The following is a 27290-nucleotide window of genomic DNA, read 5'->3' on the forward strand; positions in this document are numbered from 1 at the left end:
AGTCAAATTCATTAATTAGTTTAGTGACAGTGAACATGATGGGGCTATCCTATTTTAGTAGTAATGAGTAAATCAGAAGAAGAAGATGAATTGGAGTCAATAAAAGGAATGATGAAAGAGAGTCATCTTTATATAAGATGAGCCAAGGGAAAAAATAAGGAAGGACTTTCTAAAGCATGATATTGTCACAGTGTTAGCAACTACATGTGCAGAAATGAATCTTAGTTGCCAGGGCACTTCACTAATCAACTTACTTATTTTCAATACCCATAAAAAACGTTGTATACTACTGGCATTCTAGTCTTAGCTACTCTAAAGAAAGAAAGAATAAAATAGACTTCAAGTTTGTAAAACTTACAGAAGTTGTTTTTATATGTGCAATTTAAAAATATTTGTGTGTATGTTTCTTTGTTAGGTCAATGTGAACCAATTACATTGGAACTCTGCATGAATTTGCCCTACAACAGTACAAGTTATCCAAATTACCTTGGCCACAGGACTCAAAAGGAAGCATCCATCAGCTGGGAGTCTTCTCTTTTCCCTGCACTTGTTCAAACCAACTGTTATAAATACCTCATGTTCTTTGCTTGCACCATTTTGGTACCAAAGTGTGATGTGAATACAGGCCAGCGTATCCCCCCTTGCAGGTAATATGATGGGATCTCCCCCAGTCCCTTATTTTGCCTCAGAGAGAACCAAGGGGTGAAGACTTAGTTGAATTTGGACAAAGTAAATTTCCCTGAGGAGCTCTGCATTTAACAAATACCTCATATTTAACAAGTAAGACAAAGAAGTATAAGTTGTAAAATGAATATTTGAGTCAGAATTCATTAACAAAGTACCAAACAAGAGAGGTATGAACATCCTTTGATGATAGTTTATAAGTTTTAGTCAAATAAATTCAGAGGTATTTCATTCTGTTGTATTAAAAAGTATTTTTTTAAAAACTATGTTAGTAGAAAAGGGATATATCTGCCTCTTTTTCTGGCAACATTGATGTATTTAAAACGCTGCACTCTGACAGCACTTGTTAGAGATATGACACAAGACATTGCGCCAGCCTCACAGATTGGACAGGGATGGACATTGCTGACATTTCTCTGCCTGTTTGAATGAAATAAGATGCACTATTTCAAGAGTGCAGCTTGGACTTTGAATATGAGTGATATTCTGGTGTCAAGACTATTGTTCCAGAGTCCATATTTGAGTTAAACTCTTGACCCTTCTCTAGTTTCTGGGTAGCCCTTAGACAGATTCCTGAGTCTCTCTCAGCCTCAGTTCCTTTACATGTACAATAAAGGATAGTAATGGTTGTTGGGTTGTATTGTTTTGAGATCAAATGAATGTAAAGGGCTTCTGATTCATTGTAGTGATCCCTGAATGGACAATAGCTATGATGATAGCACAGGAACACAATAGCTTCTTGGCAGTCTGTCCCTTTGCTGTGCCATGTGTTAGGCATTGTAGTTAGAGGGTTTGCATACACAAGATGACTCTCAGAAGTGAATTACTACTCTCTTCAGTGCTGTTTTCCCTCAAGGGGTGGGTATACAAATGTGCTGACCTAAATGTGAGTAGCAACTGCAGAAACCATATGTTGGGATCAGAAGTCATACAGAGTTTTTTTTTTTTTTTTTTTTTTTTTTTTTTTTTTAAAGCAGTACTATTAATATAGTGGACAGAAGAGAAAACAATAAATTATATGCTGAATACCAAATGGATGACAAAGTAAGGGCATCTATAGAGACAGGACAGGAAATAATAAAATTTCAAAATCACTTGGGGGACTGAACAAATTATACCAATAGAGAAAATAAAAGTAAATGTTAGCTGGTGTAGAAATAATTCTGAAAATTTCTGCTAAGTACTTTTAAAAGTATCTCTAATAAAACATCTACCAATTTTATGTTAAAAGGCTGTTTCTAAATCTTACTTCACTTTTGCTAAGCAAGGTCACTGATAGTGAATAATTTCCTATTAATAGTGCTTAACAATTTCTGGCATTTGACTTTCTTTTCATATGTAGATAAAAATTTCCCTAAAGCAGCACTTTCTGCTGTAAATGTAAATGTGAATTTATATCCAGATATAATCTATAATTTCAGGGCTTAAGTTCCATATTAAAATGCCTAAGACAAGCATGATCATGAAGTGTTGTTCAATCAAAATTTTGGTAAATTTCTTTTAGATAACTTTATTTCTTTTTTTCAGGTTCACCCATACATCTTTCATTTTCAGCGTCTATCACTGTGAATTTTATATTTTGATATTTGTTTATAAGAAATTTTTGAATAATATGCTAATAAACTCATAAAGTGATACGTAGTTGCTTTTGTCTGGTTTTGCTAGGTCTGTTTATTAATTTTAACATTGAATATTTTAGCTATGAGACTGAAAAATCTAACATTATCGAGTCCTTACAATGGGCTAAATACTTGAGGATCGTTACGAGTGTACTCAAAATAACCCTTTGAGTGAGGTGCGTGCCATCAGAGGTGCTGCTTACGGCTGAGCACTACAAGGACTATGATAAGAACAGCGCCCCCTGGAGTTGTGCTGCTGCATATTGTAATTTCCATTTTACGGAAAAAAATAGGAAGTGGTAGAGTCAGGCACTATACAGTCTTCTGTATAAACATGACTAATTTAAAATAGCAGCCACAATTGAGTTACATACAGTTTTTATAAATTTGCAACAAAGCTAGTTAGTTCAACAGACAGTTATCAGCTATTGAACTTTCCATCTTTCCTGATCTAACATAGGAATACCATGGCTTTATCTTTACCCCAAATTCCTAGTGTTGAGTTATGCTGAGCTTTGTCCAGACTGAAACCTAGAAAGAGTTTTCTCTGAAACTTCCTCATTTGATTGTTATGCTTTCTCTACCAGTTTTGGGCAAGACTGGAGCTGGCCTTTCTGGAAGACCTGTCTCCCATTTTACCTTAAAAATGAGAACTTGGTTGAATTAACGTACAAAGTTTGAAACTTTTGAGATGTAAGCCTGCATTTGAGTCCATTAAGAGAGTATTGGCCTGGGAACTTACTTTGGTTAGATTTTTTTTTTTTAAACTATGTAACTAATTTCTTAGTACTATATTGAGACAAAAATCATAATTTTTTCCATAAGAAGTAAAAAAAGAAGTAAAGAAATCTTCTGTGAGGCACGCTGATACCTTAACCTAAAAATATTCTGGGGACAAAAGACATAACACCCCTGAAAGTGCATGATACAATAGTTTGTATATCATTTCTTTAAAAGAAAAAACGAACACTTTAACTGACTCGACCTCAACATAAGTGGGTTTGGGAGGAGTCCTAAGTTTTTCAAAAATATTGATGGAAGCTGAAGTAAGGGAGGCAATGCCTTAGACAAGCTAGGGTGGCACATGAGATGGCTCACAGGGCTGATCTGCAGAGGGGGAGATCTTTGAGGATGAGGTTGATGAATAGATTCAATGACTTTGGTGGCAAACTATCCAAAGTGATGTTGGAGACTTCCCTGTTTGGAACAAAAGGTTGGAGAATGTGTCTGCTTCAGAGACACAAGAGAGAATGAGAAAGGAAATGTGGAGAAGGGAATCTGTGTCCTGGAAACATCTTTAGACCTATTTCTGCAATAAAATTTCTTCTGGTGAAAGTGTGATGCTGGAATGTATACTCTTTACAGAGATATTACTTGTTTTGGTTTCCCAAATACCTATCATATATATGTGCATCTTTTATATCCACACACCCACTATACATGCCACACACACAGAATTTAAAACTTGACATAAATTCATAACCTCTGTCTCAGATGGAGCTAATTCTGTTTCTAATGTTTTGTTTTTCTTGTTCATCTAGAGCATTGTGTGAGCATTCCAAAGAACGCTGTGAGTCTGTTCTTGGGATTGTGGGCCTACAGTGGCCTGAACACACAGATTGCAGTCAATTTCCAGAGGAAAATTCAGACAATCAAACCTGCCTGATGCCTGATGAATATGTGGAAGGTTAATTTTAAAATTAATTACAGCGGGGCATTTAACATGGATGAACATGTTAGCTACCTTTTCAACTTCTTCTATTTGTGATTTCTTGTTTGTTTGTTTTCTATTTAGTGGCCAATCAGGCTGCTTAGGTGAGTGAATTTGTGAACTTGATTGCATTGAAGAATTCGACACTCGTCTGTTAGATATTGCATTCATTTTAAAAATGAAGTCATTTGCTATTTCTATTCTTTTATTTTTGTGGGTACATAGCAGGTGTATATATGTATGGGATACCTAAAATATTTTGATATAGACATACAATGCATAATAATCACATCAGGTAAATGGGGTATCCGTCACCCCAAACATTTATCCTTTCTTTGTGTTACAAACAATCCAGTTATACTCTTTTAGTTATTTTTAAACGTACAACAAATTATTGTTGACTCTAGTCACTCTCTTGTGCTGTCAAATACTAGATCTTATTCATTCTATCTAACTATATTTCTGTACCAATTAACCAACCCTGCTTTCCCCAACACTACCCTTCACAGACACGGGCAACCATTGCTCTACTTTCTATCACCATGACTTCAATTGTTTTAATTTTCAGCTCCCACAGATAAGTGAGAACATAAGAAGTTTGTATTTCTGTGCCTGGCTTATTTCATGTAACGCAATGACGTCTTCTTTCATCCATGTTGTTGCAAACGACAGGCTCTCATTCTTTTTTAAGGCTGAATCATACTCCATTGCATATATGTTTCTTTATCCATTCATCTTTTCATGGACACTTAGGATGCTTCCAAATGTTGGCTATTGTGAATAGTGCTGCAACAAACATGGGAGTGCAGATATCTCTTCTATATACTGGTTTCCTTTCTTTTAGGTATATACCTAGCAGTGGGATTGCTGGGTCATATAGTAGGTCTACTTTTAGTTTTTTGAGAAGCCTCCAAATTTTTCTCCCTAATAGTTGTACTAATTTGAATTCTCACCAATAGTGGGTGAGGATCCCCTTTTCTTGACATCCTTGCTAGCATTTGTTATTGTCTGTCTTTTGGATGTAAGAGATTTTAATTTGGGTGAGATGATATTTCATTGTAGTTTTGATTTGCATTTATCTGATAGTCAGTGATGTTGAGCACCTTTTCATATACCTGTTTGTCATTTGTATGTCTTCTTTTGAGATATGTTTATTCAGATCTTTTGTCCATTTTTAAATCAGATTACTAGTCTTTTTTTTCTGTAGAGTTGTTTGAGCATTTTATATATTCTGGTTATTAATCCCTTATTGTATAGATATTTTGCAAATATTTTCTCCCATTCTGTGGGTTGTCTCTTTACTTTTCTTTGCTTTGCAGAAGCTTTTAACTTTATGTAATCCCATTTGTCCATTTTTGCTTTGGTTGTCTGTGTTCATGCAATATCACATAAGAAATTTTGTGCAGTCCAGTGTACTGGAAAGTTTCCCCAATGTTTTCTTCTAGTAGTTTCATAGTTTGAAGTCATAGGTTTAAGTCTTTATTCATTTTGACTTGATTTTTGTATATGGCAAGAGATTGGGGTCTAATCTCATTCTTCTGCATATGAATATCCAGTTTACTCAACACCATTCATTAAAGAGACTGTCCTTTCCCTAGTGTATGTTCTTGAAACCTTTGTTGAAAATGAATTCACTGTAGATGTATGAGTTCTTTTCTCAGTTTTCTCTTCTGTTCCCTTGACCTATGTGTCTGTTTTTATGCTAGTACCATTCTGTTTTGGCTATTATACCTCTGTAGTATAATTTGAAGTCAGGTAAAGTGATTCCTCTAGTTCTTTTTGCTCAGGATAGCTTTGGCTATTCTGAGTCTTTTGTGGTTCTGTATGAAGTTTAGGACTTTTTTCCTATTTCTGTGAAGAACGTCATTGGTATTTTAATAGGGATTATATTTAATCTATAGATTGCTTTACATAGTGATATAGTTTGGATATTTGTCCCTGCATGTTGAGATGTAATCCCCATTGTTGGAGGTGGGGCCTGATGGGAAGTGTTTGGATCATGGGGACAGATCCCTAGTGATTGGTTTGGGTCATCTCCTTAGTGACAAATGAACTCTTGCTCTGCATTCACATGAGATCTAATCATTTAAAAGTGTAACAATACCTCTTCCCCTACTCTCTCTCTTGCTCCTTCTTTACCATGTGATGTGCCTGCTCCCCTTTTGCTTTTCACTGTGACTGTAAGCTTCTTGGGGCCTTCATAGAAGCTGAGCAGATGTCTTCACCATGGTTCCTGTAAAGGCTGCAGAACCATGAGTCAATTCAACCTCTTTTCTTTATAAATTACCCAGTCTCAGATATTTCTTTATAGCAACACAAGAATGGCCTCACACAGAAAATTGGTACTAGAAGTTCATCATTGCTATAAAGATACCTGAAAATGTGGAAGCAGCTTTGGAACAGGGTAATAGGCAGAGGTTGGAAGAGTTTGGAGAGTTCAAAAGAAGGCAGGAAGATGAGGGAAAGTTTGGAACTCTTAGAAATTGGTTAAGTGATTGTGACAAAATTTCTGATAGTGATATGGATAGTGAAGGCCAGGCTGATGAGATCTCAAATGGAAATGTGTAACTAATTGGGAACAGGAGCAAAGGTTCACCCATGTCATATGTTAGAAAAGAGCTTGGCTGCATTCTGTTCATGCCCTAAGGATGTGTTGAAGTTGGAACTTGAGAGTGAAAATTTAGGGTACCTGATGAAAGAAATTTCTAAGCAACAAAGTGTTCAAGACATAGGCTGGCTGCTTCTAACAGCCTGAGCTCAGATACAGGAGCAAAGAAATAACTTAAAGTTGAAACTTATAGTTAAAAGGGAAGCAGAGCATAAAAGTATGGAAAATTTGCAGCCTACCTATGTAGTAAAGAAACAAAAAGCTTTTTCAGTAGGGGAATTCAAGCAGGCTGAATTGCTAAAGAAATTTGTATAACCAAAAGGGAGCAAAGAGCTAATAACTAAGACAATGGGAAAAATGCCTTGAAGGCATTTCAGAGATCTCCCAGGCAGCCCCCCCATCACAGGCCTTAAGGCCAGGAGGACTGAATGGTTTTATGGGCCAGGCCCAGGTCCCCACTGCCTTTTGCAGCCTTGGAACACTGCTCCCTGCATACAGGCCACTCTACCTTTAGCCATGGCACAAAGAAGCCCATGTACAGCTCAGGCTGCCACTTTGGAGAATGGAAGCTGTAAGCCTGTTGGTTTCTATATGGGGTTAAGCCTGAAGGTGCACAGAGAGCAAAACTGCATGAGGCTTGGTAGCTTCTGCCTAGATTTCAGAGAATGTATGAGAAAGCCTGGGTGCCCAGGCAGCAGCATGCTGCAGGGGTGGAGCCCCCACAAAGGACATCTGTCAGAGCAGTGCAGAGGGGAAACATGGGGCTGGCATGCCGCACAGAGTCCCCAGTGGTCACTGCTTCATGGAGCTGTGAGAAGTAGGCTTCTGCACTCCAGACTCCAGAATGGTAGATCCACTGGCAGCTTACACCCTTTGCTTGGAAAAGCTGTTGGCACTCAACAACCTGTGAAAGTAGCCATGGGGACTGAACCCTGGAAAGCCACAAGTGCAGAACTGCCCAAGGCCTTAGGAGCCCACCCCTGTACCAGTGTGCCATGGATGCGGGATATGTAGTCAAAGGAGATTATTTTGGAGCTTTAAGATTTAATGACTGCCCTGCTGGGTTTTGGGCTTGCATGGGGCCTGTAGCCCCTTTCTTTTAGCCAATTTCTCCCTTTTGAAATAGGAATGTTTACCCAATGCCTGTAGAGCCATTGTATCTTTGAAGTAAATACCTTCTTTTGATTTTACAGGCTCATAGGTAGAAGGAACTTATTTTGATTTAGGATAAGGCTTTGAATTTGAGCCCTGGGACTTTTGAGTCAGTGCTGGAATGAGTGAAGACTTTGGCGGAGCTATTGAGAAGGGCTATTGTATTTTGAAATGTGAGAAAGACGTGAGATTTGGGAAGGGGCAGAGCAGAATGATATAATTTGGATATTTTTCCCCACCCAAACCTCATGTTGAGATGTAATCCCTAGTGTTGGAGGTAGGGTCTGGTGGGAGGTGTTTGGATCATGGGGGCAGATCCTTCATGAATGGCTTGAGCCATCTCTCACTCTGAGTTCACAGGAGATCTAGTCATGGTGCCTACCTGCAACTCTCTCTTTCTCTCTTGTTGCTGCTTTTGCCATGTGACATTCTTGCTCCTCCTTCACCTTCTGCCATGATTGTAAGCTTCATGAGGCCGCCTAGAAACAAAGCAGACTCTAGGCTTCCTTTAAAGCCTGCAGAACCATGAGCCAAATAAATCTCTTTATAAATTATGTGGTATCTAGTATATCTAGTATTTCTTTATAGCAATGCAAGAATGGCCTAATACACATAATATGGAAAGTTTAACAATATTGATTCTTCCAATCCATGAACATGGACTATCTTTCCATTTTTTATGTCCTCTTTAATTTGTTTCATCAGTGTTTTATGGTTTTTATCACAGAGAACTTTCACTTCTTTGGTTAAGTTAATTTCCAGGTATTTTATTTTATTTGTGGTTTTTGTAAATGAGATTACTTTCTTGGTTTCTCTTTCAGATTTTTTGTTGTTGGCATATAGAAATGCTACTGATTTTTGTATGTTGATTTTGTATCTTGCAACTTTACTGAATTTGTTTATCAGTTCTATAGCTTTTTGGTGGAGTTTTTAGGTTTTTCCAAATATAAGATCCAAATATAAGATCATATCATTTGCAATCAAGAATAATTTGACTTCTTCATTTCCAATTTGGATGCCCTTTATTTCTTTCTCTTTTATGACTGCTTCAGCTAGGACTTCTATTACTATGTTGAATAACAGTGGTGATAGTGGGTATCCTTGTCATGTTCCGGAGCTTAGAGATAAGACTTTCTGTTTTTCCCCATTTAGTTTGATACTAACTGTGGGTCTGTCAAATATGGCTTTTATTTTGCTGAGGTATGCTCCTTCTTACCCAGTTTTTTGAGGGATTTTTTTTCAGGAAGGGATGTTGAATTTTTTCGAATGCATCAACTGAAATGATCCTATGCTTTTTGTCCTTCGTTCTGTTGATATGATGTATCACACTGATTGATTTCCATATGTTATATCATCTTTGCATCACTCCTGTAAATCCTAAATGGTCACCAGGAGCAGTGGCTCATGCCTGTCATGCCACCACTTTGGGAGGCCGAGGTGAGTGGATCACCTGAGGTCGGGAGCTCAAGACCAGCCTGGCCAACATGGTAAAAACCTGTCTCTACTAAAAATACAAAAATTAACTGGGAATGTTGGTGGGCTCCTGTAATCCCAGCTACTTAGAAGGCTGAGGCATGAGAATTGCTTGAATCTGGGAGGCAGAGGCTGCAGTGAACCAAGATCATGCCACTGCACTTCAGCCTGAGCGACAGGAGCGAAACCATCTCAAGAAAACAAACAAACAAACAAACAAAAAAAACCCACAAAAAAACCATGTCCTAAATGGTCATGATGAATGACCTTTCAATGTGTTGTTGAATTCAGTTTGCTGGTATTTTCTTGAGGACTTTTACGTCAATGTTCATCAAGGAGATTGGCTTGTAGTTTTCTTTTTCTGATGTGTCTTTGTCTAGCTTTGGTATCAGGGTAATACTGGCTTCATAGAATGAATTTGGATGTATTCCCTCCTCCTCTATTTTTTGGAATAGTTTAAGCAGAGTTGGTACTAGTTCTTTAAATATTTGGCAAAGTTCAGCAGTGAAGCCATTGGGTACAGGCTTTTTTTTTTCCCCCCGCTAAAAGACTTTTAATTATTACTTAAATAGCATTACTTGTTATTGTTCTGTTCAGATTTTGGATTTCTTCATGGTTCAATCTTAGTAGGTTGTATATTTCTAGGAATATATTCATCTCTCATAGGTTTTCCAATTTATTGGTATATAGTTGCTCATAGTAGCCTCTAATGATCCTTTGAATTTCTGCAGTATTGGCACCCAAGCCACAAGTCAAAGTTCTTCTCACTCTTCTGCTTCCCACAAACAGGTAATGGAAGAATGGTAGTGGTCGCTCCTCATGATCCCTACAACCCCAGGTCCATGACAAGTACTACCATACCATAAGAGTTCACTCAAGGCCCAAGGGTTCTTCAGTCAGCCTGTGGTGAATGCTGCCAGGCCTGGGACTCTCATTTCAGGACAGTGGGTTCGCCTCTGACTCAGGGCACATCCAAAAATGTCATCCAAGAGCCAGGGCTTAGCATTAGGGACCCCAAGAGTTCACTTGATGTTCTACCCTGCTGTGGCCGAGCCTGGTACCTAAGCTGCAAGACAAAATCCATTTTACCCTTCCCTCTCCTGTTCTCAAGCAGGAGTTTCTCCCTGTAGCCATCACAGCTGGGAATGTGCTCAGTCATACCTGAAGCCAGCACATTTCAGAGTCTCACCGAAGGCTCACGACAAGTACTGCCTGAGTACTGCTGCTGATAATGCAGGGCCCAGGGGCTCTTTAGTCAGCTGGTAACTAATCTTGCCAGGACTGGGTCCTTTTCTTCAAGGCAGTGGGTTCCCTTTTGGTTGAAGATAGGTCTAAAAATGTTGTCTGGAACCTAGGGCCTGGAATGGGGACCTTAGGACAGGACTCTGCCTGATGCCCTATTCTACTGTGGCTAAGCTGATATCCAAGTTGCAAGACAAAGTCCCCTTTGCTCTCCCCTATCCTGTCCTCAAGCAGAAGAAAGGAGTCTCTTTCTGAGCTGCGAGCTGTGCCTGCCTGGGGTTGGGAAAGGGGTGGCACAAGCACTATCTTGGCCACTCTGCGGCATGCACTAGGTTGCATGCCCCTAAGTTCACTGTCTCCAAGCCCAGCACAGCATCAGAACTTGCCCAAGAATTGCAGTCCTTGTGGGCTAGACTGCCTTTCAAATGTATTAAGGACCCCCAAACACTTTAGCCTGTGGTGGTAAGGCTTGCCAGAACTTAAGTTCTGACCACTGGGATGGGTGATTCCCCTTTGGCTGAGGTTGGTCTAAATGCTCCCTCCATGCATGGGCACTGGCTGAGCTCTGCCTGGTATTGCTTTCTGCTGTGACAGGACATCACTGAGTTCCAATGCAAAGTCCCACAATCGCTCCACAAGTGCACAGATTCTCTGTGCTACGCAGCTCTTGCTGGGGAATGGGGGAAGGGTAGTGTTGGTGATTCAAAATTGTCTTTCCTACCCTTTTCAGTGCCTTTTTCAGTTATCTGAATTTAAAACCAGATACTATGATTGCTCATATGAATTTTAGTTCTTATGAAGGTGCTTTTTTGTGTGGATGTTGTTCAGGTTGGTGTTCCTGCATAAAGGACACTTAGTGGAGGCTTCTATTAGGCCATCTTGCTCCATCTTCCCCTCAAAAAAAATCATTTTAAAATTAAAAATAATGAACTCAGAGATGAGTTTAATTAGTACTCCAGGTGTTTCTTAAACTGTACTTTACTCACAGAGCCCATTATGTATGGATGCTTTTATACTAGGGATTCTGATGGCAAAGGTGAACATTAAACCTTGGTTCCTTCAAGTGAAAAACATTTGGGGACCATGGCAACATAGGACCGTTAAGTACAGAAATGGAATTGTGGGCCAGGTGGAAAGATGGGGGCGTGGAAATGATTTTGACACATTGAGAGCTGCTAGGTAGTTAGGAGCACTGACTCCACAAGGCATATCAGGCTCTGGCAATTGTTGGATTGTCCCATTTGGAAAGAGAATTAATCATTGGAATACATAGACGTTAAACTGCGTATCTAGAGAGATGAGGCCAAGAATGAAGGAGAAAGATGTTGATTGGTAGGCAGAAGAATGCCAAAGCGAAATGGCTATTTTGCTTTGCAAGAGACCACTCTTATCTTCAGTAAAAGCTCCTTGACAACATCCTACATGTAAATACATAAATTAGTTGATGTTTCTGGGTTTTCAGCCCTTTAACAGTAATATTGTTTTTAATAGAATGCTCACCTAGTCATTTCAAGTGCCGCTCAGGACGGTGTGTTCTGGTTTCCAGAAGATGTGATGGCCAGGCTGACTGTGATGATGACAGTGATGAGGAAAACTGTGGTATGTATTTGCAATGGTACTTTTCTTGAATGTACAGTATTAACTAGAATAGAATATGAAACTGTGTTAAAAATGTAAACTATTCACTGATAATAGGACTAGGATTGAATGCTAACGCCTTTATTTCTTAAATTATTGAACAGTATGGCATATATTCTAAGTCTTTTTCCTAACTCTTGATTTCCTCTAAATTACACTTCTGTATAACCCTGATACATACAGTACTCCTCCCCCTTATTTGTGAGGATACATTCCAAGACACCCAGTGGATGCCTGAAACCATAGATTGTATGGAACCCCAAATATGCAGCACTATGCTTTTTCCTACACATATGTCCCTATGATAGAGTTTAAAATTTATAAATTAGGTGCAATGAGAGATTAACACCAACAATAATAAAATGGATCAATTATAACAATATACTAAAGTAAAAGTAATGGGAATGTGGTTTCTCTCTCTCTCTCAAAAAATATCTTATTGTACTATGCCAACCTTTTTGGACCATGCTTAACCAGGGACAACTGAAACTATGGAAACTGAAACTGCAGATAAGGGTGGAGGGGCACTACTATATTTGTAAACACTTATTAAAAGGAGAAGCACCTCACAAATGTAAGGAATTATTTTTATTATTAAATTATAAAGCAGTTGTTATCAGTTTTAAAATCAGAATAATAGTGTCTTTGCGTACACTTCCCATGTTGCTAAGCAGACATCTAGATGCACGAAGGCAAAGTTCATACTCCAACATTCAGAGTTCAGACTCCATCATTCCCAGTTTAATTGGGATTCATTTTCATGTCCTCTCTTATTTGTTCTCTGTTGGCAAAGGATAAAACTCTTCTTGACATTTCTGCCACTGATTTCCAAAATTGCCAGTGGAAAAGCTGTAAATCCCAATGGTAATTTGAGTGGACTTAATTGTCATTATATTTCTCTGCAAATCTTTGTACTTATAACCTCAGTGTATTAGGGAATAGAAGTCAGACAATGGCCTTTAATAAACAGTGTTTTTGAGGAAAGCAAAATGATTGCAGATCTATTCACAGAATGGTTTGGTTATTTAGCCTTTCCTGTTTAAGAAGAATTAACACTGTTTCATGAAAAACACATAAGGTAGTACATCTTCTGAAATCATTTCATTATTTTGGCCTTTGAAGTATGAAATATTGCCTTGCTTCATTAAGTGAATTTTCTATGGTAAGCGTTGCCCTTCTGGTCTAGACAAAATGTCACAAGCAATTAACTGAAATCCTCTCAGCTCCTATAAATATGGATGAGTGCATCTTCTGGAAAACCCCAGCTGTCAGAATGATGGTACAATGACTGGGGTAATTTTATTATGGAGGAATGTACAGTGTTTTTAGAAGCTACTGTTGTTTGTTTGTTTGTGTTTTTTTTTTTTTGTAAAGAAATAAATTAAAACTTATTGAATATCCCTTATATAAGTGATTTATTGAGAATGTATTAGATTTGTTCACTTAACTATGACTTTGATGGGTCATGGTATTTGAGATGCAATTTAAAATAGAGTATCTTAGATGGTTCAAAGAGGTTGCATGATACTTTGTTGGGGTGGCTAGACCAAATTTGTTGTAGGGGACTAAATATTTGAGAAATACAAAAGCTTAGTTAAAAACAAAACAAAACAGCCTTACCAAGACAAAAAGTTCTGAGTTCTAGAGCATATACTGCAAAAAACAAATTGAAAGTACTATAGTATTGGTATAGGGTTTAAATGACCCTAAAACATCAGGTTTCTAGTTAAGTAATTGGTTTTCACCAGTATTTTAATCACACAATTAAAGGCATACCAAAATAATAGAATATATTGTCTAATCCCTATCAAAAACTAAAAATAATTGACAGCACTATTTAGAGCTCTAGTTAAGGAAAGTTAAAAGTGGGTAAGAAATAATACCTTTGGAGTTAAATTAATTGCTCCAGCAGTATTAATTTATGAGAAGTTTTCCAAAGTGATTAACAATAGAAAACTTTACATACTTCGTTCCCCTTTGGGACTCATGCATGCATTTGAATGGACTTGTTCAGTGATTTGGGAGGACACACCACTTCAAATCAAATAAGGAAGTCAGGTTGATGAAGGCTCAACAGAGGACTAATAGGAAGTCATCTATTTCCGTTTGTCTCCTTGCTGTTTGTCTTTCTGTTTACATATGTGCATAGGCACACCATCTGGTAATGCAAGCCCCAGCTCCAGTGAAGCTGGGTTTCACCCCAAGCTTCTTGCCTTTCTGACTTATTTTGTCCCTTGTGGTCTTAAGTGTTTGAGCTTTACTCAATAATTGGACAATGAACTATTTATTGTCATGGACCTGCAGCTCCCTCAGAATTTCTAACAAGGTTATTGAGTTTCCCCTCAGAACAATACTTATTTAACTCAGTTATAAAATAAATATTGTATGAGAAATTAAATTTACTTCTTGTTTCTTTGGCGCTTTTGTAATGGAGAAACATGTTAGCCAAAGCACTTAGCTTATAAATACACTTTTAAAATATATGCATTAGAATTTAGCCATTAGTAATATTGTTTTTAAATATCTCCAGTTGTTGTGGTAGATTTTCACTGCTGAGGTTGCTTTGACTGTGTAATTGCCAATGTAAACAAGAGTTGAAAACGTCAGTACTAGAAAAGTTTTCAACAAGTGTTGGGATGAATTATGCAAATCCAATATGGGAAGGAAGTCTAAGAGACAGGGGAATGCTGAGCAGAATCTGCACTGTGTCAGTACAGAATTACTGCATTGTCTTAAGGATTGATGGTATGTCAGTAATTGAGCATACACTATATAAATGGAGCTGCCTGCAAAACTAGCAACTTGATAAATGAGTTTATTTTCAACGTAACATTTTCCAAGCATTGATAGCCATGCAGTGGAGCATGAGGGAAAGACATGGGCAAGTAAAAGATCAAGAATGACATCAAAGAAAGGAAAACTAAGGAAAACAACAAAAAGATTACATTTTTCAGTTTTTATATGACTCTATAGCTTTGAGTGTGTGAAGCTGAGGTTATCTTTTGCTAGACTTTACCTCCACGATTTGGGTCAGCTACAAGAGCAGGTGGTACCTGGGCCGTGATGCAAGCAAGCAGCAACTCCCAATGGAACAATTAAATGAAAATATAGCTATAACAGGTGCTTTATAACGACTGTCAAAATAAAATCCTTTATTACACGAACACAGAATCAAAATTCCTAATTGATCACTATTCTAAGTAAAAAAGTACACATCATATGGAGAAAAGATTGACAGCAATACAAATGTCTGAGTGTCATTAAGTGACTTTCTGTTTATCGTCAGATGAGTGAAAAATCAGTTCTTCACCTATCTTTGGTCTTCTCTTGATCTTAAATAAAATAAAACCTTTAAATATAACCTGAGCCATTTATCCGAGTCAGAATCCCCTTAGGTTGTATTAGAAGATCTGACTCTGATATTTATGGGTTTTACAGCTTGATTTCAAAGGATTTCCAAAAGGCATATTTTCTTTTTGGATTCTTGGATAGCATTTCTATGAGTTGTCTCACAGAAGGGCTTAACTGGCTTTCTTAGCACTCCAAATACCATCAGCCTCTATGCTTTTGTGTCTCTTTGTTTGGGGAGGAGACCACTCTTTGCTCTGTAGCTGGCAGAAGAGTAAGAGTCATTATGTTCATAGCTTTGGCATATACACAAATGTGCTTTCAGGATGAATTTTCAGGATTGATTTCTCATCACTCAGTAGGGTTTAATTTTCCATGTTAAGGGACAAATTTTCTCCTTCCCTTTAGATACTTGGTTAACTGTTTCATTGTCTTCTATGGTGTCTTGGGAAGGCAGACTGGAATGGCAGAGTGTCCTGCATAGACTTAGACTTGAATTTACATCCTGACTTAGCCTTAGAGGCTGTGTGACATTTGGCCAGTCCCTTTACTTCTCTGGGTAAGATGCAGAGAACACTCACGTTATCTCCCACAGCTTGGAATGCTTATAACATGCCCTGTTCAACCTCAGAAGACAATAACTGGGAACTCACCTGCTGTGGCGGTGGGAAATCAGGAGGCAATTCCTTTCAAAGGCTGTCCCAGCAATCTCCCTTGAGGGAAGGAGTCCTGTCTAGCATAGCCTTGTTTCTGACAGCTGTTTATGGCAAAAGAGAGTGGGCTGGCCTGTCAGGCTAAAGCATGGGCTGGGCGAGGTCCCTGGCTCACATAGTAAACTCAGGTAGATGGATAGTGTCTTTTCCTGGAGATGGTGTTGGTTTTGAGTTGGATATTCTCTCTTTTTAGGATTAGAGCCATGAGATTTAAAGTCCCATCCATTCCTTCATCCTGCCTCTTTCACAGGAGACTGGGCCACCCATATGTGAAGAGCATGCCATAAAAATGGCACTGCTAAAAGCATAAAGTGACTCAGAAATTGGGTAGGCTGCTGCGACTTTCTAGCTGGATGGTGGCTGGATGGCCTGTGCTAGTATTGCTGCCTGATAGTCAGGCCTGGACCACAGTGGGAGGCAGGTCCTCTGTTCCAGCAGCTATAGCAGGTGCAGAGGTAGAGCCCTTTGCAGCCATGCTTTGAGGGAAGGGGCACTGTTGTCCAGGATCCTGCATGCTGTAGAAGGCTCTTCACACCTGTTAGGCCTGTACTCTGGCTGTTACAGCTCCTATGATCTGCTCCAAGGTCACGTCCACAGCCACTTCCTGGGGCAGACGCTGGTCCAGGATGGCTCGATCCAGACCGTTCCAGCCTTTGCCAATGCAGTATTACCTTGTCTCCTTCCTCCTTGTGAGTGGCTCCACTCCGAAGGGTGAGAATTTAAAAATTTCATGCAGCCCAACTCAAGAGGATGAGTGGACCTACTTACTCTATAGTTGCATAGCTAAGAGATTCTTATAGAACAAAAAGCATCTGCTTTAAGTCGATTTGCTGACTTTATTAGTAATGACAACTGTTTTTATAGAGAAACAAGGTATTCCATTTGGGGGCGGAGTTGGGGGAGGAGACTGCCTCTGTCAGGGCAGCCTGTTTCACGGAGTTTTTGTGAAAATGAGAGGCAGAGTAAGCAAAAAACCCAGATGAATGCTTAGCACACTTAGTGTGACCAGTCAACCTGATTTGCCTGGGACTGATGGGGATCTTTTGGAACAAGGGACATGTCATGCTCAAATCAGTTAAATCCCCGGCAAACTGAGATGAGTTGATCACTTTTTTGAAACACTGTATCCTCAATTATTGATTGTTGCTATTGTCTCTGTGCTGGGGAGGTTATTATTCTGACATCAACAATCATTTGGTTTCATAACCTACAGCTGCATTAAATGGCCCATCCCATCCAGGCCTGTTTTTAATTTTGGATGGAATCATATCATTTTCCTCTTAGAATATAAATTTAAAACATATTTGCACCAAAATGTCACTTTACAAAGAAAGTGGTTTCTTCTCAAAATAATACTATCTCCCATGTAACTAAATGTCTCTCTCTTTTTACCCTACTTCTTTTGTGCTCACTGTAACTCCACAAAGGAGGTATTATGTCATGCAAACTTTTATGAGAAAAGAGAAGACATGGAGAGGTAAAAAATGAATGCTTATGGAGTACTCCTTTAATGTTTATAGCAACCCTATGAAACAGGCATTATTATTTGTATTTTAGATGTTATGGAAACCAAGGTTTGGAGAAGTTAAGTAACTACCCAAGCTCACACAGCTAGTGAGATTTGGAACTAGGATTCAAATCCAGTTGTCTGACTCTAAAGCTGTGCTTCCACTGCTCCTACCCCTTATGCATACTTCATGTTCGCATCTTACAAAGAACTGCAATTAATGGCTTGTACCTGGATCCCATCCAGATCTTTCTCCGCGGAGCTGTGATGTGGAGGGATTCAATTTCTCTAAATGTTAGTTTCCTCACTTATAAAATGGTGAGCATAATACTGACATTATAGGGTTATTTTAAGAATTAAAGCTAATATCTAGAATGCGGATACATAGTGGATAATACATGTTATCTCATTATCATGATTATTATTATTATTTGTGAGGATACACTGTAGGGGGCCTTCTGTCCCAGATGATCTATTTCTATGGTATTTCATCATCTCATTCCAAATGTCAAAGTTCTTCCTTGTAGTCTTAAGAATGTGCCTTGGGAATCGTCAGAAAAACTCATGCTATTTTATTTCATTCTCTATTAGCAAGTGGTGTGTTTTGTGAGCAAAGGAGCAGCTCTGGAGAAGGGTCAGCACCATGCATGGAGTGTTGAGTCCTCTTTTTTGATGTCTTTTGCTCTCTGGCAGAATGAGCAGACTGTAGCATTTGGCAGGAGCTGGGTCACGGAGGACAGATTTCAGGCTCTTTCTCAAAACTCAGGAGACTCTTATTGTCAGAACTTTTCAGATGCTGTCTGGATCCTCAACTAGCTGAAAACTCTAGATAATGTCCCTAGATAATTCTTGGAATGGATGTCCCTGGGCCTAAGACCACTCCAGATTATCAGCCAGTGAAAGACTCTCATTATTTATTTCCTGTATCTTCGGATGATGAAACACACTAAATCTAATTTTAGCTTATAGTAAGCATTTTGGGTCACTTATTTTTATAATTGTTTTTAGTGAAAATTTTGAAAACCAATTTTTTTCTTATAATGGATTCCAAGAAACCTGAGTCAATCATCTACAAAATGTATCTGACTCATTTGTAGTAGGTCAGATGAACAATAACATTCTTGAAGAAACTTCTTATTTGATCACTGCTTTGCATTTCACTGACCTTAAAACAAATTATATTTTCCTGGGAGCCGGAGACATTTTTTTCCTTACATGAAATGAAGTTCTACTTAAAACACACACATATTGAGGGCCTGCCACATGCTAGCCATTGTTCTAGCCAAGGGCGTGGAGGGTACTCAAATTTTTTTGCCACGTTTTCTCTTCCTTCATGTACTTCACGGCCTGGCCTGGGCCAGGGATCTGACCGGAATGACAAAACATATTAGACTCTTGTCAGACTTTAGCAGGCATATGAAATGCACTGCACATGAATCATCAATGGTATTTATTAAATACATCACAAGTGCTTGCTATTTCATAGGCAAATTACAGTTCAAGTTATTACATTAATGTGCAAATTATATTCATTTCTCATACTAATTGATGAAGTTTCCAACTTTAGATCTCTGACTACCATAAAGTAATAGCTCTTGTACCTGGCTCTTAAACTAGTTTTGTTTGGCATAGAAGGAGCCTCTTTTGCTAAAAAAAAAAACAGATGGCCTCCTGATTTGTAGAATGAAATTACATTTTAAGGTGACATGCATTTAGATCACTAGACTTTGGCATATTTGCTTAAAAGCATAATATTATTTCATAGATAAGTCTTACGCATTGACAACAATTTCACTCATAAAGAAAAAGGAACAGCTAAAGATGAATGTTAATGTATGATTTTAAATTTTTTCTCCATGTCCCCTATGTCACTTTTATTTTTCTTTTTGTTGAGACAGAGTCTTGCTCTGTCACCCAGGCTGGAGAGCAGTAGTGCAATCTCGGCTTACTGCAACCTCCACCTCCCGAGTTCAAATGATTCTCCTGCCTTAGCCTCCCAAGTAGCTGGGATTACAAGCACACATCGCCACGCCTGGCTAATTTTTGTATTTTTTAGTAGAGATGGGGTTCCACCATCTCGGCCATGCTGGTCTCTAACTCCTGAGCTCAAGTGATCCGCCCATGTCAGCCTCCCGAAGTGCTGGGATTACAGGCGTGAGTCACTGTGCCTGGTCCCATATGTCACTTTTGATCTTGTTAGGAGAGCTGTCCAATTTATATTATAATATGAATATTATTGGGTATTTCTACTTTTAGAATTCTATTATTCATGGTATTCAGGGGTCAAAACTTTTTAAGAAAAAAGACATTATGCTTTTTTTTTTTTTTTTTTTTGAGACAAAGTCTCGCTCTGCCCAGACTGTAGTGCAGTGGCATGATCTTGGCTCACTGCAACCTCCGCCTCCCAGGTTCAAGCAATTCTCCTGCCTCAGCCTCCCGAGTACAGGCACATGCCACCAAGCCTGGCTAATTTTTTCGTATTTTTTTTTATTTTTTTATTTTTTATTTTTTATTTTTTTATTATACTTTAAGTTCTAGGGTACATGTGCATAACGTGCAGGTTTGTTACATAGTAGAGACGGGGTTTCACTGTGTTAGCCAGGATGGTCTCGATCTTCTGACCTTGTGATACACCCGCCTCGGCCTCCCAAAGTGCTGGGATTACAGGCATGAGCCACTGCGCCCAGCCGACATCATGCCTTTACAGTGTAGTTTTTCTACATTGACTGAATTTATCATTATTTTCAACTCCATGTCTATTGCAAATAACCTTTTCTTCTGTCTCTAGGTTGTAAAGAGAGAGATCTTTGGGAATGTCCATCCAATAAACAATGTTTGAAGCACACAGTCATCTGCGATGGGTTCCCAGACTGCCCTGATTATATGGATGAAAAAAACTGCTGTAAGTGCTTATGCGAATTTGTCAACACAGCACTTTTATTTTAAACACCAGTTAAGTCTCATTTTGAATACAAGCTAAAAATGTGTAAGTATCCATACAAATCTTTTAGTATTTTCATATCTTTTGATCAAACTCCACTTGTAAAGACGTATTCTAAGAAGCCAACTAAATATGTGTAAAATATACACACTATAATATTCTTCTGGCATTATTTATAGTATGGGAAAATTAAAATACCTCCAAATATCCGAAAATAGGGAACATAAACTACAACCATACAAAAAAATAATATGCGAATATTAAAATTAGATTAGGGAAGAAAAATTTCTCTTGGATTCATTTTATATCGTTAGTTGAGTGAAACAAAATATTCAGTATTATGTGCACTATTGTCCTGAGTTCTGAAAGTACATATATCCACACATAGAAAAAGATCAGAAAGTCATAATTAAAAGTTTACAGTTATAGTCTTTGGGTGGTGTAATTATTAAATATTTGTGCTTTTCTCTCTTTTCTACATTTTCTAAATGAATGACCATTGCTTTTAGAACCGGAAAATAATTGTGTCTCTTAAGATGTTTTACCTACAGATAGATAAATGAAACAGAAACAAACAGAAAAGCCCGAATTGAAATGACAAACAATGAAGACATTTATCTTTTATTATCATATATATATATATCAATCACATGTTTTATATTATCATATAAAGAGTCAAGTGTAGGATGGACTCTTGAGGCTGTATGTGGCAGTTTAGTACCTTGTCTGTGATTTCAGTTCAGTTTCAACTCAGGCTGGCTCCCACAATGGTGAAAAGATGACGTTACCATGGGCACCTGGGGCACCATGCTTCTTTCGTCATGTCCAGCCGGAAGGAGAAAGGACCATGTTCATATCTCCAAGATATCATTAAGGGATTTGCTCAGGTCACTTTGGGCAGAGTCACAGCTAGCCATCAGGAGCCTTTGTGTAGTTAGAAAAGACACTTCCTACAAACAGTTGAACTGCAAAAAGAAGCACCATTCAGGGAGAACCAATAAAAAAAAAGATGCTGTTTTCTCCAGGTTGTTCCTGTCCCCAACTAGGGCACATGGCACAGCAGCAGATTTTGGGAAGGAGCTGTCCTGTGAAGCACAGTCACACAACCATAGGCCAAGGCCTATGATATCAGAGCATATGTTTACTCCTGGACTACTAATTGTATTCAGAAAACAAACAAACAAACAAACAAACAAACAAACAAACAAACAAACTGTAGACAGAAAAATGCCATGCCCAGCTTAAATTAATCAGGATGTTCCTTTGGAACTGGGGATGGCAGGTGTGGGGGTCTGAACCAAATTTGGCTCCCTTAAAAAAGGAGGAAGAAAGGAAATGGTTGTTAAGTAGGCAATCAAGGAGATTTACTATAATTTTTAAAACTCAAAAGAGAACTACGTATGATTCACAGAGTCATTTAATAATAGAGATAAAAAAAAACCCATTATGCATCTCTGTGGACAGAGATTGTTTTCTTTCTAAGGTGGCTTCAGTCTGTTCATCCCTCATGCTCTGCTCATGCAGATTTTAACCCCATTCTCTGATCTTGGGTAGTTCTGCTGCTGTGAGTACCGTTTATTCAGTCTGATTGTTAGAACCAGAACATTGAGTCACTTGAACGTAGTAATTCTGTTTAAATGCTCTTTGTATGTATTGATGTCTATTAAATAATATTTTACAAATTCTGTTTATACTATTTTCATGTCTGTTTGGAAGTCTCAGCGATCACATACTTTCTTCTTTCCATGCTTCTACTGGCACATGAAGATCACATACTTTCTTCTTTCCATGCTTCTACTGGCACATGAAGATGTGCATGTTAGTGATAATCATATTTATTTCTAAAATGTTTTCCTTCTCACTTTTTGTTCCCCATGCCAGCATTTTGCCAAGATGATGAGCTGGAATGTGCAAACCATGCATGTGTGTCACGTAACCTGTGGTGTGACGGTGAAGCCGACTGCTCAGACAGTTCAGATGAATGGGACTGTGGTGAGCTACCTGTTTCTGCCATCTGTTGTACTCTCTCAGGCCTGTCAGCCACTGAAGCTAAATGAATCCTAAATTACTTCCTGGATTTTACTGGCCAAGTTCATCTATTTTGTTTTACTGTTATAAAAGCTGATAGTAGTAATCTATGTGTGTTATTTCCAACTCACAGAAAATTTCCCCACCAAGCTACTTCACTATTTGAAATATTTATATTATAGGGAAAAACATTTGGGTTCAAAATGTTGTAATCATATAATTGCTGGAATAGGATTTAAAAATTATTCATTAAAACCCAACTTCAATACATTTAATGATAGTCTGCCATTCTTTTATCATCTATACCTACTAGAGTAGAATAGTCAAGTGGCTCCTCTGCCTTCCCTACACTCTCTAGGTCCAAGACTTCTAACTATCTAGCTCCTTACACAGACAGGAATTAAAGACATCTCCTACCAGCACCTCCAGTGTTGCAGTTTGTGATCTTGAGTTTGATTAATTTCCTCATCCCACACTCATCACTCTTTCCATTCGCTCAGCTCTTTCTCAGTCCTTTGCATCAACCAGCCAAATCACGATTCTCATGTGTGTTGTGATCAATTGTGCAGCATTTCATAAGTGCTCTGAGGCTGGTTAAGTACAGAGGATGCTCCTTTATATAATAGGAATTAACACATATACCACATTAATCCTAAATTTGCATCCCTATCATGCACTTGCATTCTCATATGCTTTCTTGAAGGAAATGATAGAAATGGATTTACAACTCACTTCTTGTAATTATGCAAATCCTGGTTAACTCATGGGATGAGTCCTGGCTCTGGCTCTCTTCTGACTCATCAAGAAAAGTTAAGAATTGCCTGTCTCTTTCATTAGAGTCTATGGTTCTTTGAGGGTAGAGAACATTTCTGATTCATTTTTTTTTTTAGTCCTCTAGCACACTGAAGGCAGTGATTTGCACAGGGTAGGTACACACCAAATGGTTAATGAAAATAAATAAAAATGAATGTATGCCAATGAAGCAGAGGCATGTAAAGTTATGTGCTTTCATGGGAAGAAATATTTTTAATTAGGGTTTCCCCTGTCTTTTCTTTCCCTAGTGACCCTCTCTATAAATGTGAACTCCTCTTCCTTTCTGATGGTTCACAGAGCTGCCACAGAACACCATGTGTGTGCAGATGGCTGGCGGGAGATGTTCAGTCAGTTGGCCTGCAAGCAGATGGGTTTAGGGTAAGGTCAGTAGTTTGTAGCACTGATGAATTTCTCAGAAAGCTTCATGGAACTTGGCAGTAATATCTTCCTTATGGATGCATAGAGAGTTGGTGCTCTCGAACAAAGAGTACTTCAAAACCCGGGAAATGAATCAGGTGACAGGACCGCATTTCATTACAGGCACCTGCCCTGAGGAGTGTGCACTGGAAATGTACTTTGGTGGAGTCTCTAAAAGTAAATGAAGTAATTGTATTTTAAGTACTTCTGAAACGAAATGCTTTCATTATTTATAAAAGCGTTATGATCATTTCCTTTGAGGAATCTCAATGAAAAAATCTTGTAATTTTCTCCCAAGAGGTTATTGAAAATTTCTTTTTAAGCAACACATTTTTAAAGAAATTGAAGTTGCTGGCATTTCTGTTTCCACTTCTCCCCTGAAAAGACCCACATCTTTCGGAATTGAATAACCGATGCTCATTTATAATAAAGGAACCTTAAACTTTATGAGAGTGGAAAATTGTATTAGCCAAGATCTATTAAATTAGACTTCATTTTTATAACTTCATTATTGTGTCTAAATGAAATAGGATATGATTGTGTTCAGAGATAAATGAAAAATCTTTTGCATATGGTTATGAAGCATCTTTCTTCATATGTATAAGGTTTTATCTGCAAAGTATAAGGTTGGAACTGCAAAGATTTTACAACCAGAAAGTTCTTTTGACAAGCCACCCAGAAACCTATTGTAAATAGATAGGTTTCTGTTTTTAAATATGCTTCTTTATGTTTCTTCTAAACATGTGCATATCAGGGTTTTTATTGTGTTAAAATGCACACACATAAAATTCACCATTTAACCACTTTAAAATGTGCAATTCAGTGGCATTTATTTTATTCACAATGTTGTGCAACCATCACCACTATTTGTTTTAGAACACTTTTATTATCCCAAAAGGAAACTATGTACTCAGTAGGCAGTTACTTTCTATCTTCTCATACCCACAGGCCCAGGTAACCACTAATCTGCTTTCTGCCTCTATAAATTGGTCTATTCTGGATATTTCAATATAAATGGAAATACACAACATGTAGCCTTTTCATCTGGTTTCTTTCACTTAGCACATTTTCAATCATCTGTCTTGTAGCATGTACCAGTACTTCCTTCCTGCTTGTGACTGAATAATATGCCATTAAATGGATATACATTTTGTTTATCCATTCAGACATTTGGATTATTCCCAGCTTTGGCTATTGTGTGCACACTGGATTTTTAAAAAAATATGTACTCCATTTGCTCCATTTTCTCAACATAGTTGGAAATGGAAACTTCAATATTATATTTTAGATATCTTTAGATATATAAAATGCAAGTAGACATACAGATATTTTTTATTTTAGATTATTTTATTTCACAGAAGGGCTAGGGAAATCTGAGATAGAGGTGTGGTTGGAAAACCATATCCATTATTTGACTGATTTAATGGGAAAAATGGGTAAGTGGTGATAAGTCCTCTAAAGAAGTACTAGTAGTTTTTGAACTTTTTAGTTGCCTTGAAGTTTACTCTTTAGTTGACTTGAGTGGCTCATGAATTGACAGAAATCTGGAGAGACAGGCTACGCTAGCCATGATGGTAATGGTCAAGATGAGGCTAGCTTCCTGCTGAGGGAACAGGCTCAGGCAGCTGCCATGTGACCACTGTCTCTGGAGACCAGTTGCTGTGCTGCAAATTCACAATTCTGCCACCGATGACTCAAATAAACTCTAAGTCACCCTACACCTTTGAGTCATTTCCTCCAGATCAAAGCCCTTGCTAGAAGGGTCTGTCTGGCCATGATTGGCCTATGCTGCAAAAGGAGGGAAGTGGGAATGTGTGTTCCTTCTTAGCTTCTGGAGTGGAATTTGTGCCAGCCTGCCTTTGTACATTCAGACATATTCTGCATTAAAAATATGAAGTTTAAAAACCAACTCCCAACTAATTCCATTCAGTATTTCCCTTCCCTTTTTGTTTTTGAGTATCTGCTTATGGGCCTTGTACTGGACTAGGCATTGGGTCGAGGACGCAAAGTGAATAACATCGTCAGAGTTTATAATGGAGCAGGGAAGACATGTAGGTGAACAGCCAATAACACAAAGTTAGAGAAAAGTCCAGATATTTTGCTATCTGAGAATGGTGTAGACTTATTGGATAGAACATGGCATTTCTATTAAAATTATACAAGAAAAACATAAAACTTTAATCTTACCTTGATAGTATAAATTTGTTATATCACTCACTCATTCATCAGTTCATTCAGTAAACATTTATAGAGAATGGCATTGTAGTGTATGTAGGGTCCAAAACCAGCATACCCTAATTCCAAGTGGATCATTCATCTACTTCAGGGAGTATATTTTGGAGGGAATTTATCAAGAATGCAGGTCTACCAAATTTCATGTGTTGCAGGGATTCTACTGACATGCTTTCTTGATAGAGGCAGTTGATTTAAAACACTTGCATTTTTTTAGACCCAAATTATACCTTCCATGTCTTACTCTCAAATGCTAGGCTCTCAACTCAGTGCTTGTCTGGATGAGAAGATTTAGAGTTCTTTGTTGAATTTGAAAAACTTTTTGCTTTCATCTGTTGATATCTCAAGAGTTCAGCCCATATTGGAAGTATGATGGCTATTTGATTAGAAAAATATATAAAGGAAGCCCCTAAATGCTTGTGATAGCTGTATTAGTCCACTTTCATGCTGCTAATTAAGATCGTACCTGAGACTGGGAAGAAAAAGAGGTTAAATGGACTTAAGAGCTCCACAGAGCTGAGGAGGCCTCATAATCATGGTGGAAGGCAAGGAGAAGCAAGTCACATCTCACGTGTATGGTGACACACAAAAAAGAGAGAGCTTGTGTGGGGAAACTCCTGTTTTTAAAACCATCAGATCTTGTGAAACTTATTCACTACCATGAGGACAACACAGGAAAGACCTGCCCCCATGAGTTACAATTCAAGATGAGATTTGGGTGGAGACACAGCCAAACCATATCATTCTGCCCTTGGCCCCTCCCAAATCTCATGTCCTCACAATTCAAAACCAATCATACCTTCCCAATAGTCCCCTGAAGTCTTAACTCACTTCAGCATTAACTCAAGAGTCCACAGTCTGATGTCTCATCTAAGACAAGGCAAGTCTCTTCCATCTATGAGCCTATAAAATCAAAAGCAAGTTAGTTTCCTAGACACAGTGGGGGTACAGGCATTGTGTAAATATAGTCATTCCAAGTGGGAGAAATTGGCCAAAACAAAGGGGCTACAGGCCCCATGCAAGTCTGAAATCCAACAGGGCAGTCAAATCTTAAAACTCCAAAATGATCTCTTTTGACTCCATGTCTTGCATCTGGATCACACTGATGCAAAAGGTGGGTTCCCATGGTCTTGGGCAGCTCTGCCCCTGTGGCTTTGCAGGGTA

General features: G+C 38.3%; 1 protein-coding gene across 4 annotated transcripts in view; it reads left to right on the forward strand.

Annotated features, from left to right (window-relative positions):
• The window catches only part of CORIN (corin, serine peptidase), a 209900-nt gene that overhangs the window by 143407 nt on the left and 39203 nt on the right, over positions 1-27290 (forward strand). For all 4 annotated transcript variants that reach the window (XM_026455813.1, XM_023224528.3, XM_023224529.3 and 1 more), the window contains 6 exons: positions 416-647; positions 3845-3990; positions 11981-12088; positions 20484-20597; positions 22518-22628; positions 23726-23855. In XM_026455813.1, the coding sequence (XP_026311598.1) occupies positions 416-647; positions 3845-3990; positions 11981-12088; positions 20484-20597; positions 22518-22628; positions 23726-23855 (841 nt within the window). The remainder of the gene's footprint in view (positions 1-415; positions 648-3844; positions 3991-11980; positions 12089-20483; positions 20598-22517; positions 22629-23725; positions 23856-27290) is intronic.

This window comes from Piliocolobus tephrosceles, chromosome 3 (genome assembly GCF_002776525.5).
Source record: "Piliocolobus tephrosceles isolate RC106 chromosome 3, ASM277652v3, whole genome shotgun sequence".
Taxonomy (NCBI): Eukaryota; Metazoa; Chordata; class Mammalia; order Primates; family Cercopithecidae; genus Piliocolobus; species Piliocolobus tephrosceles.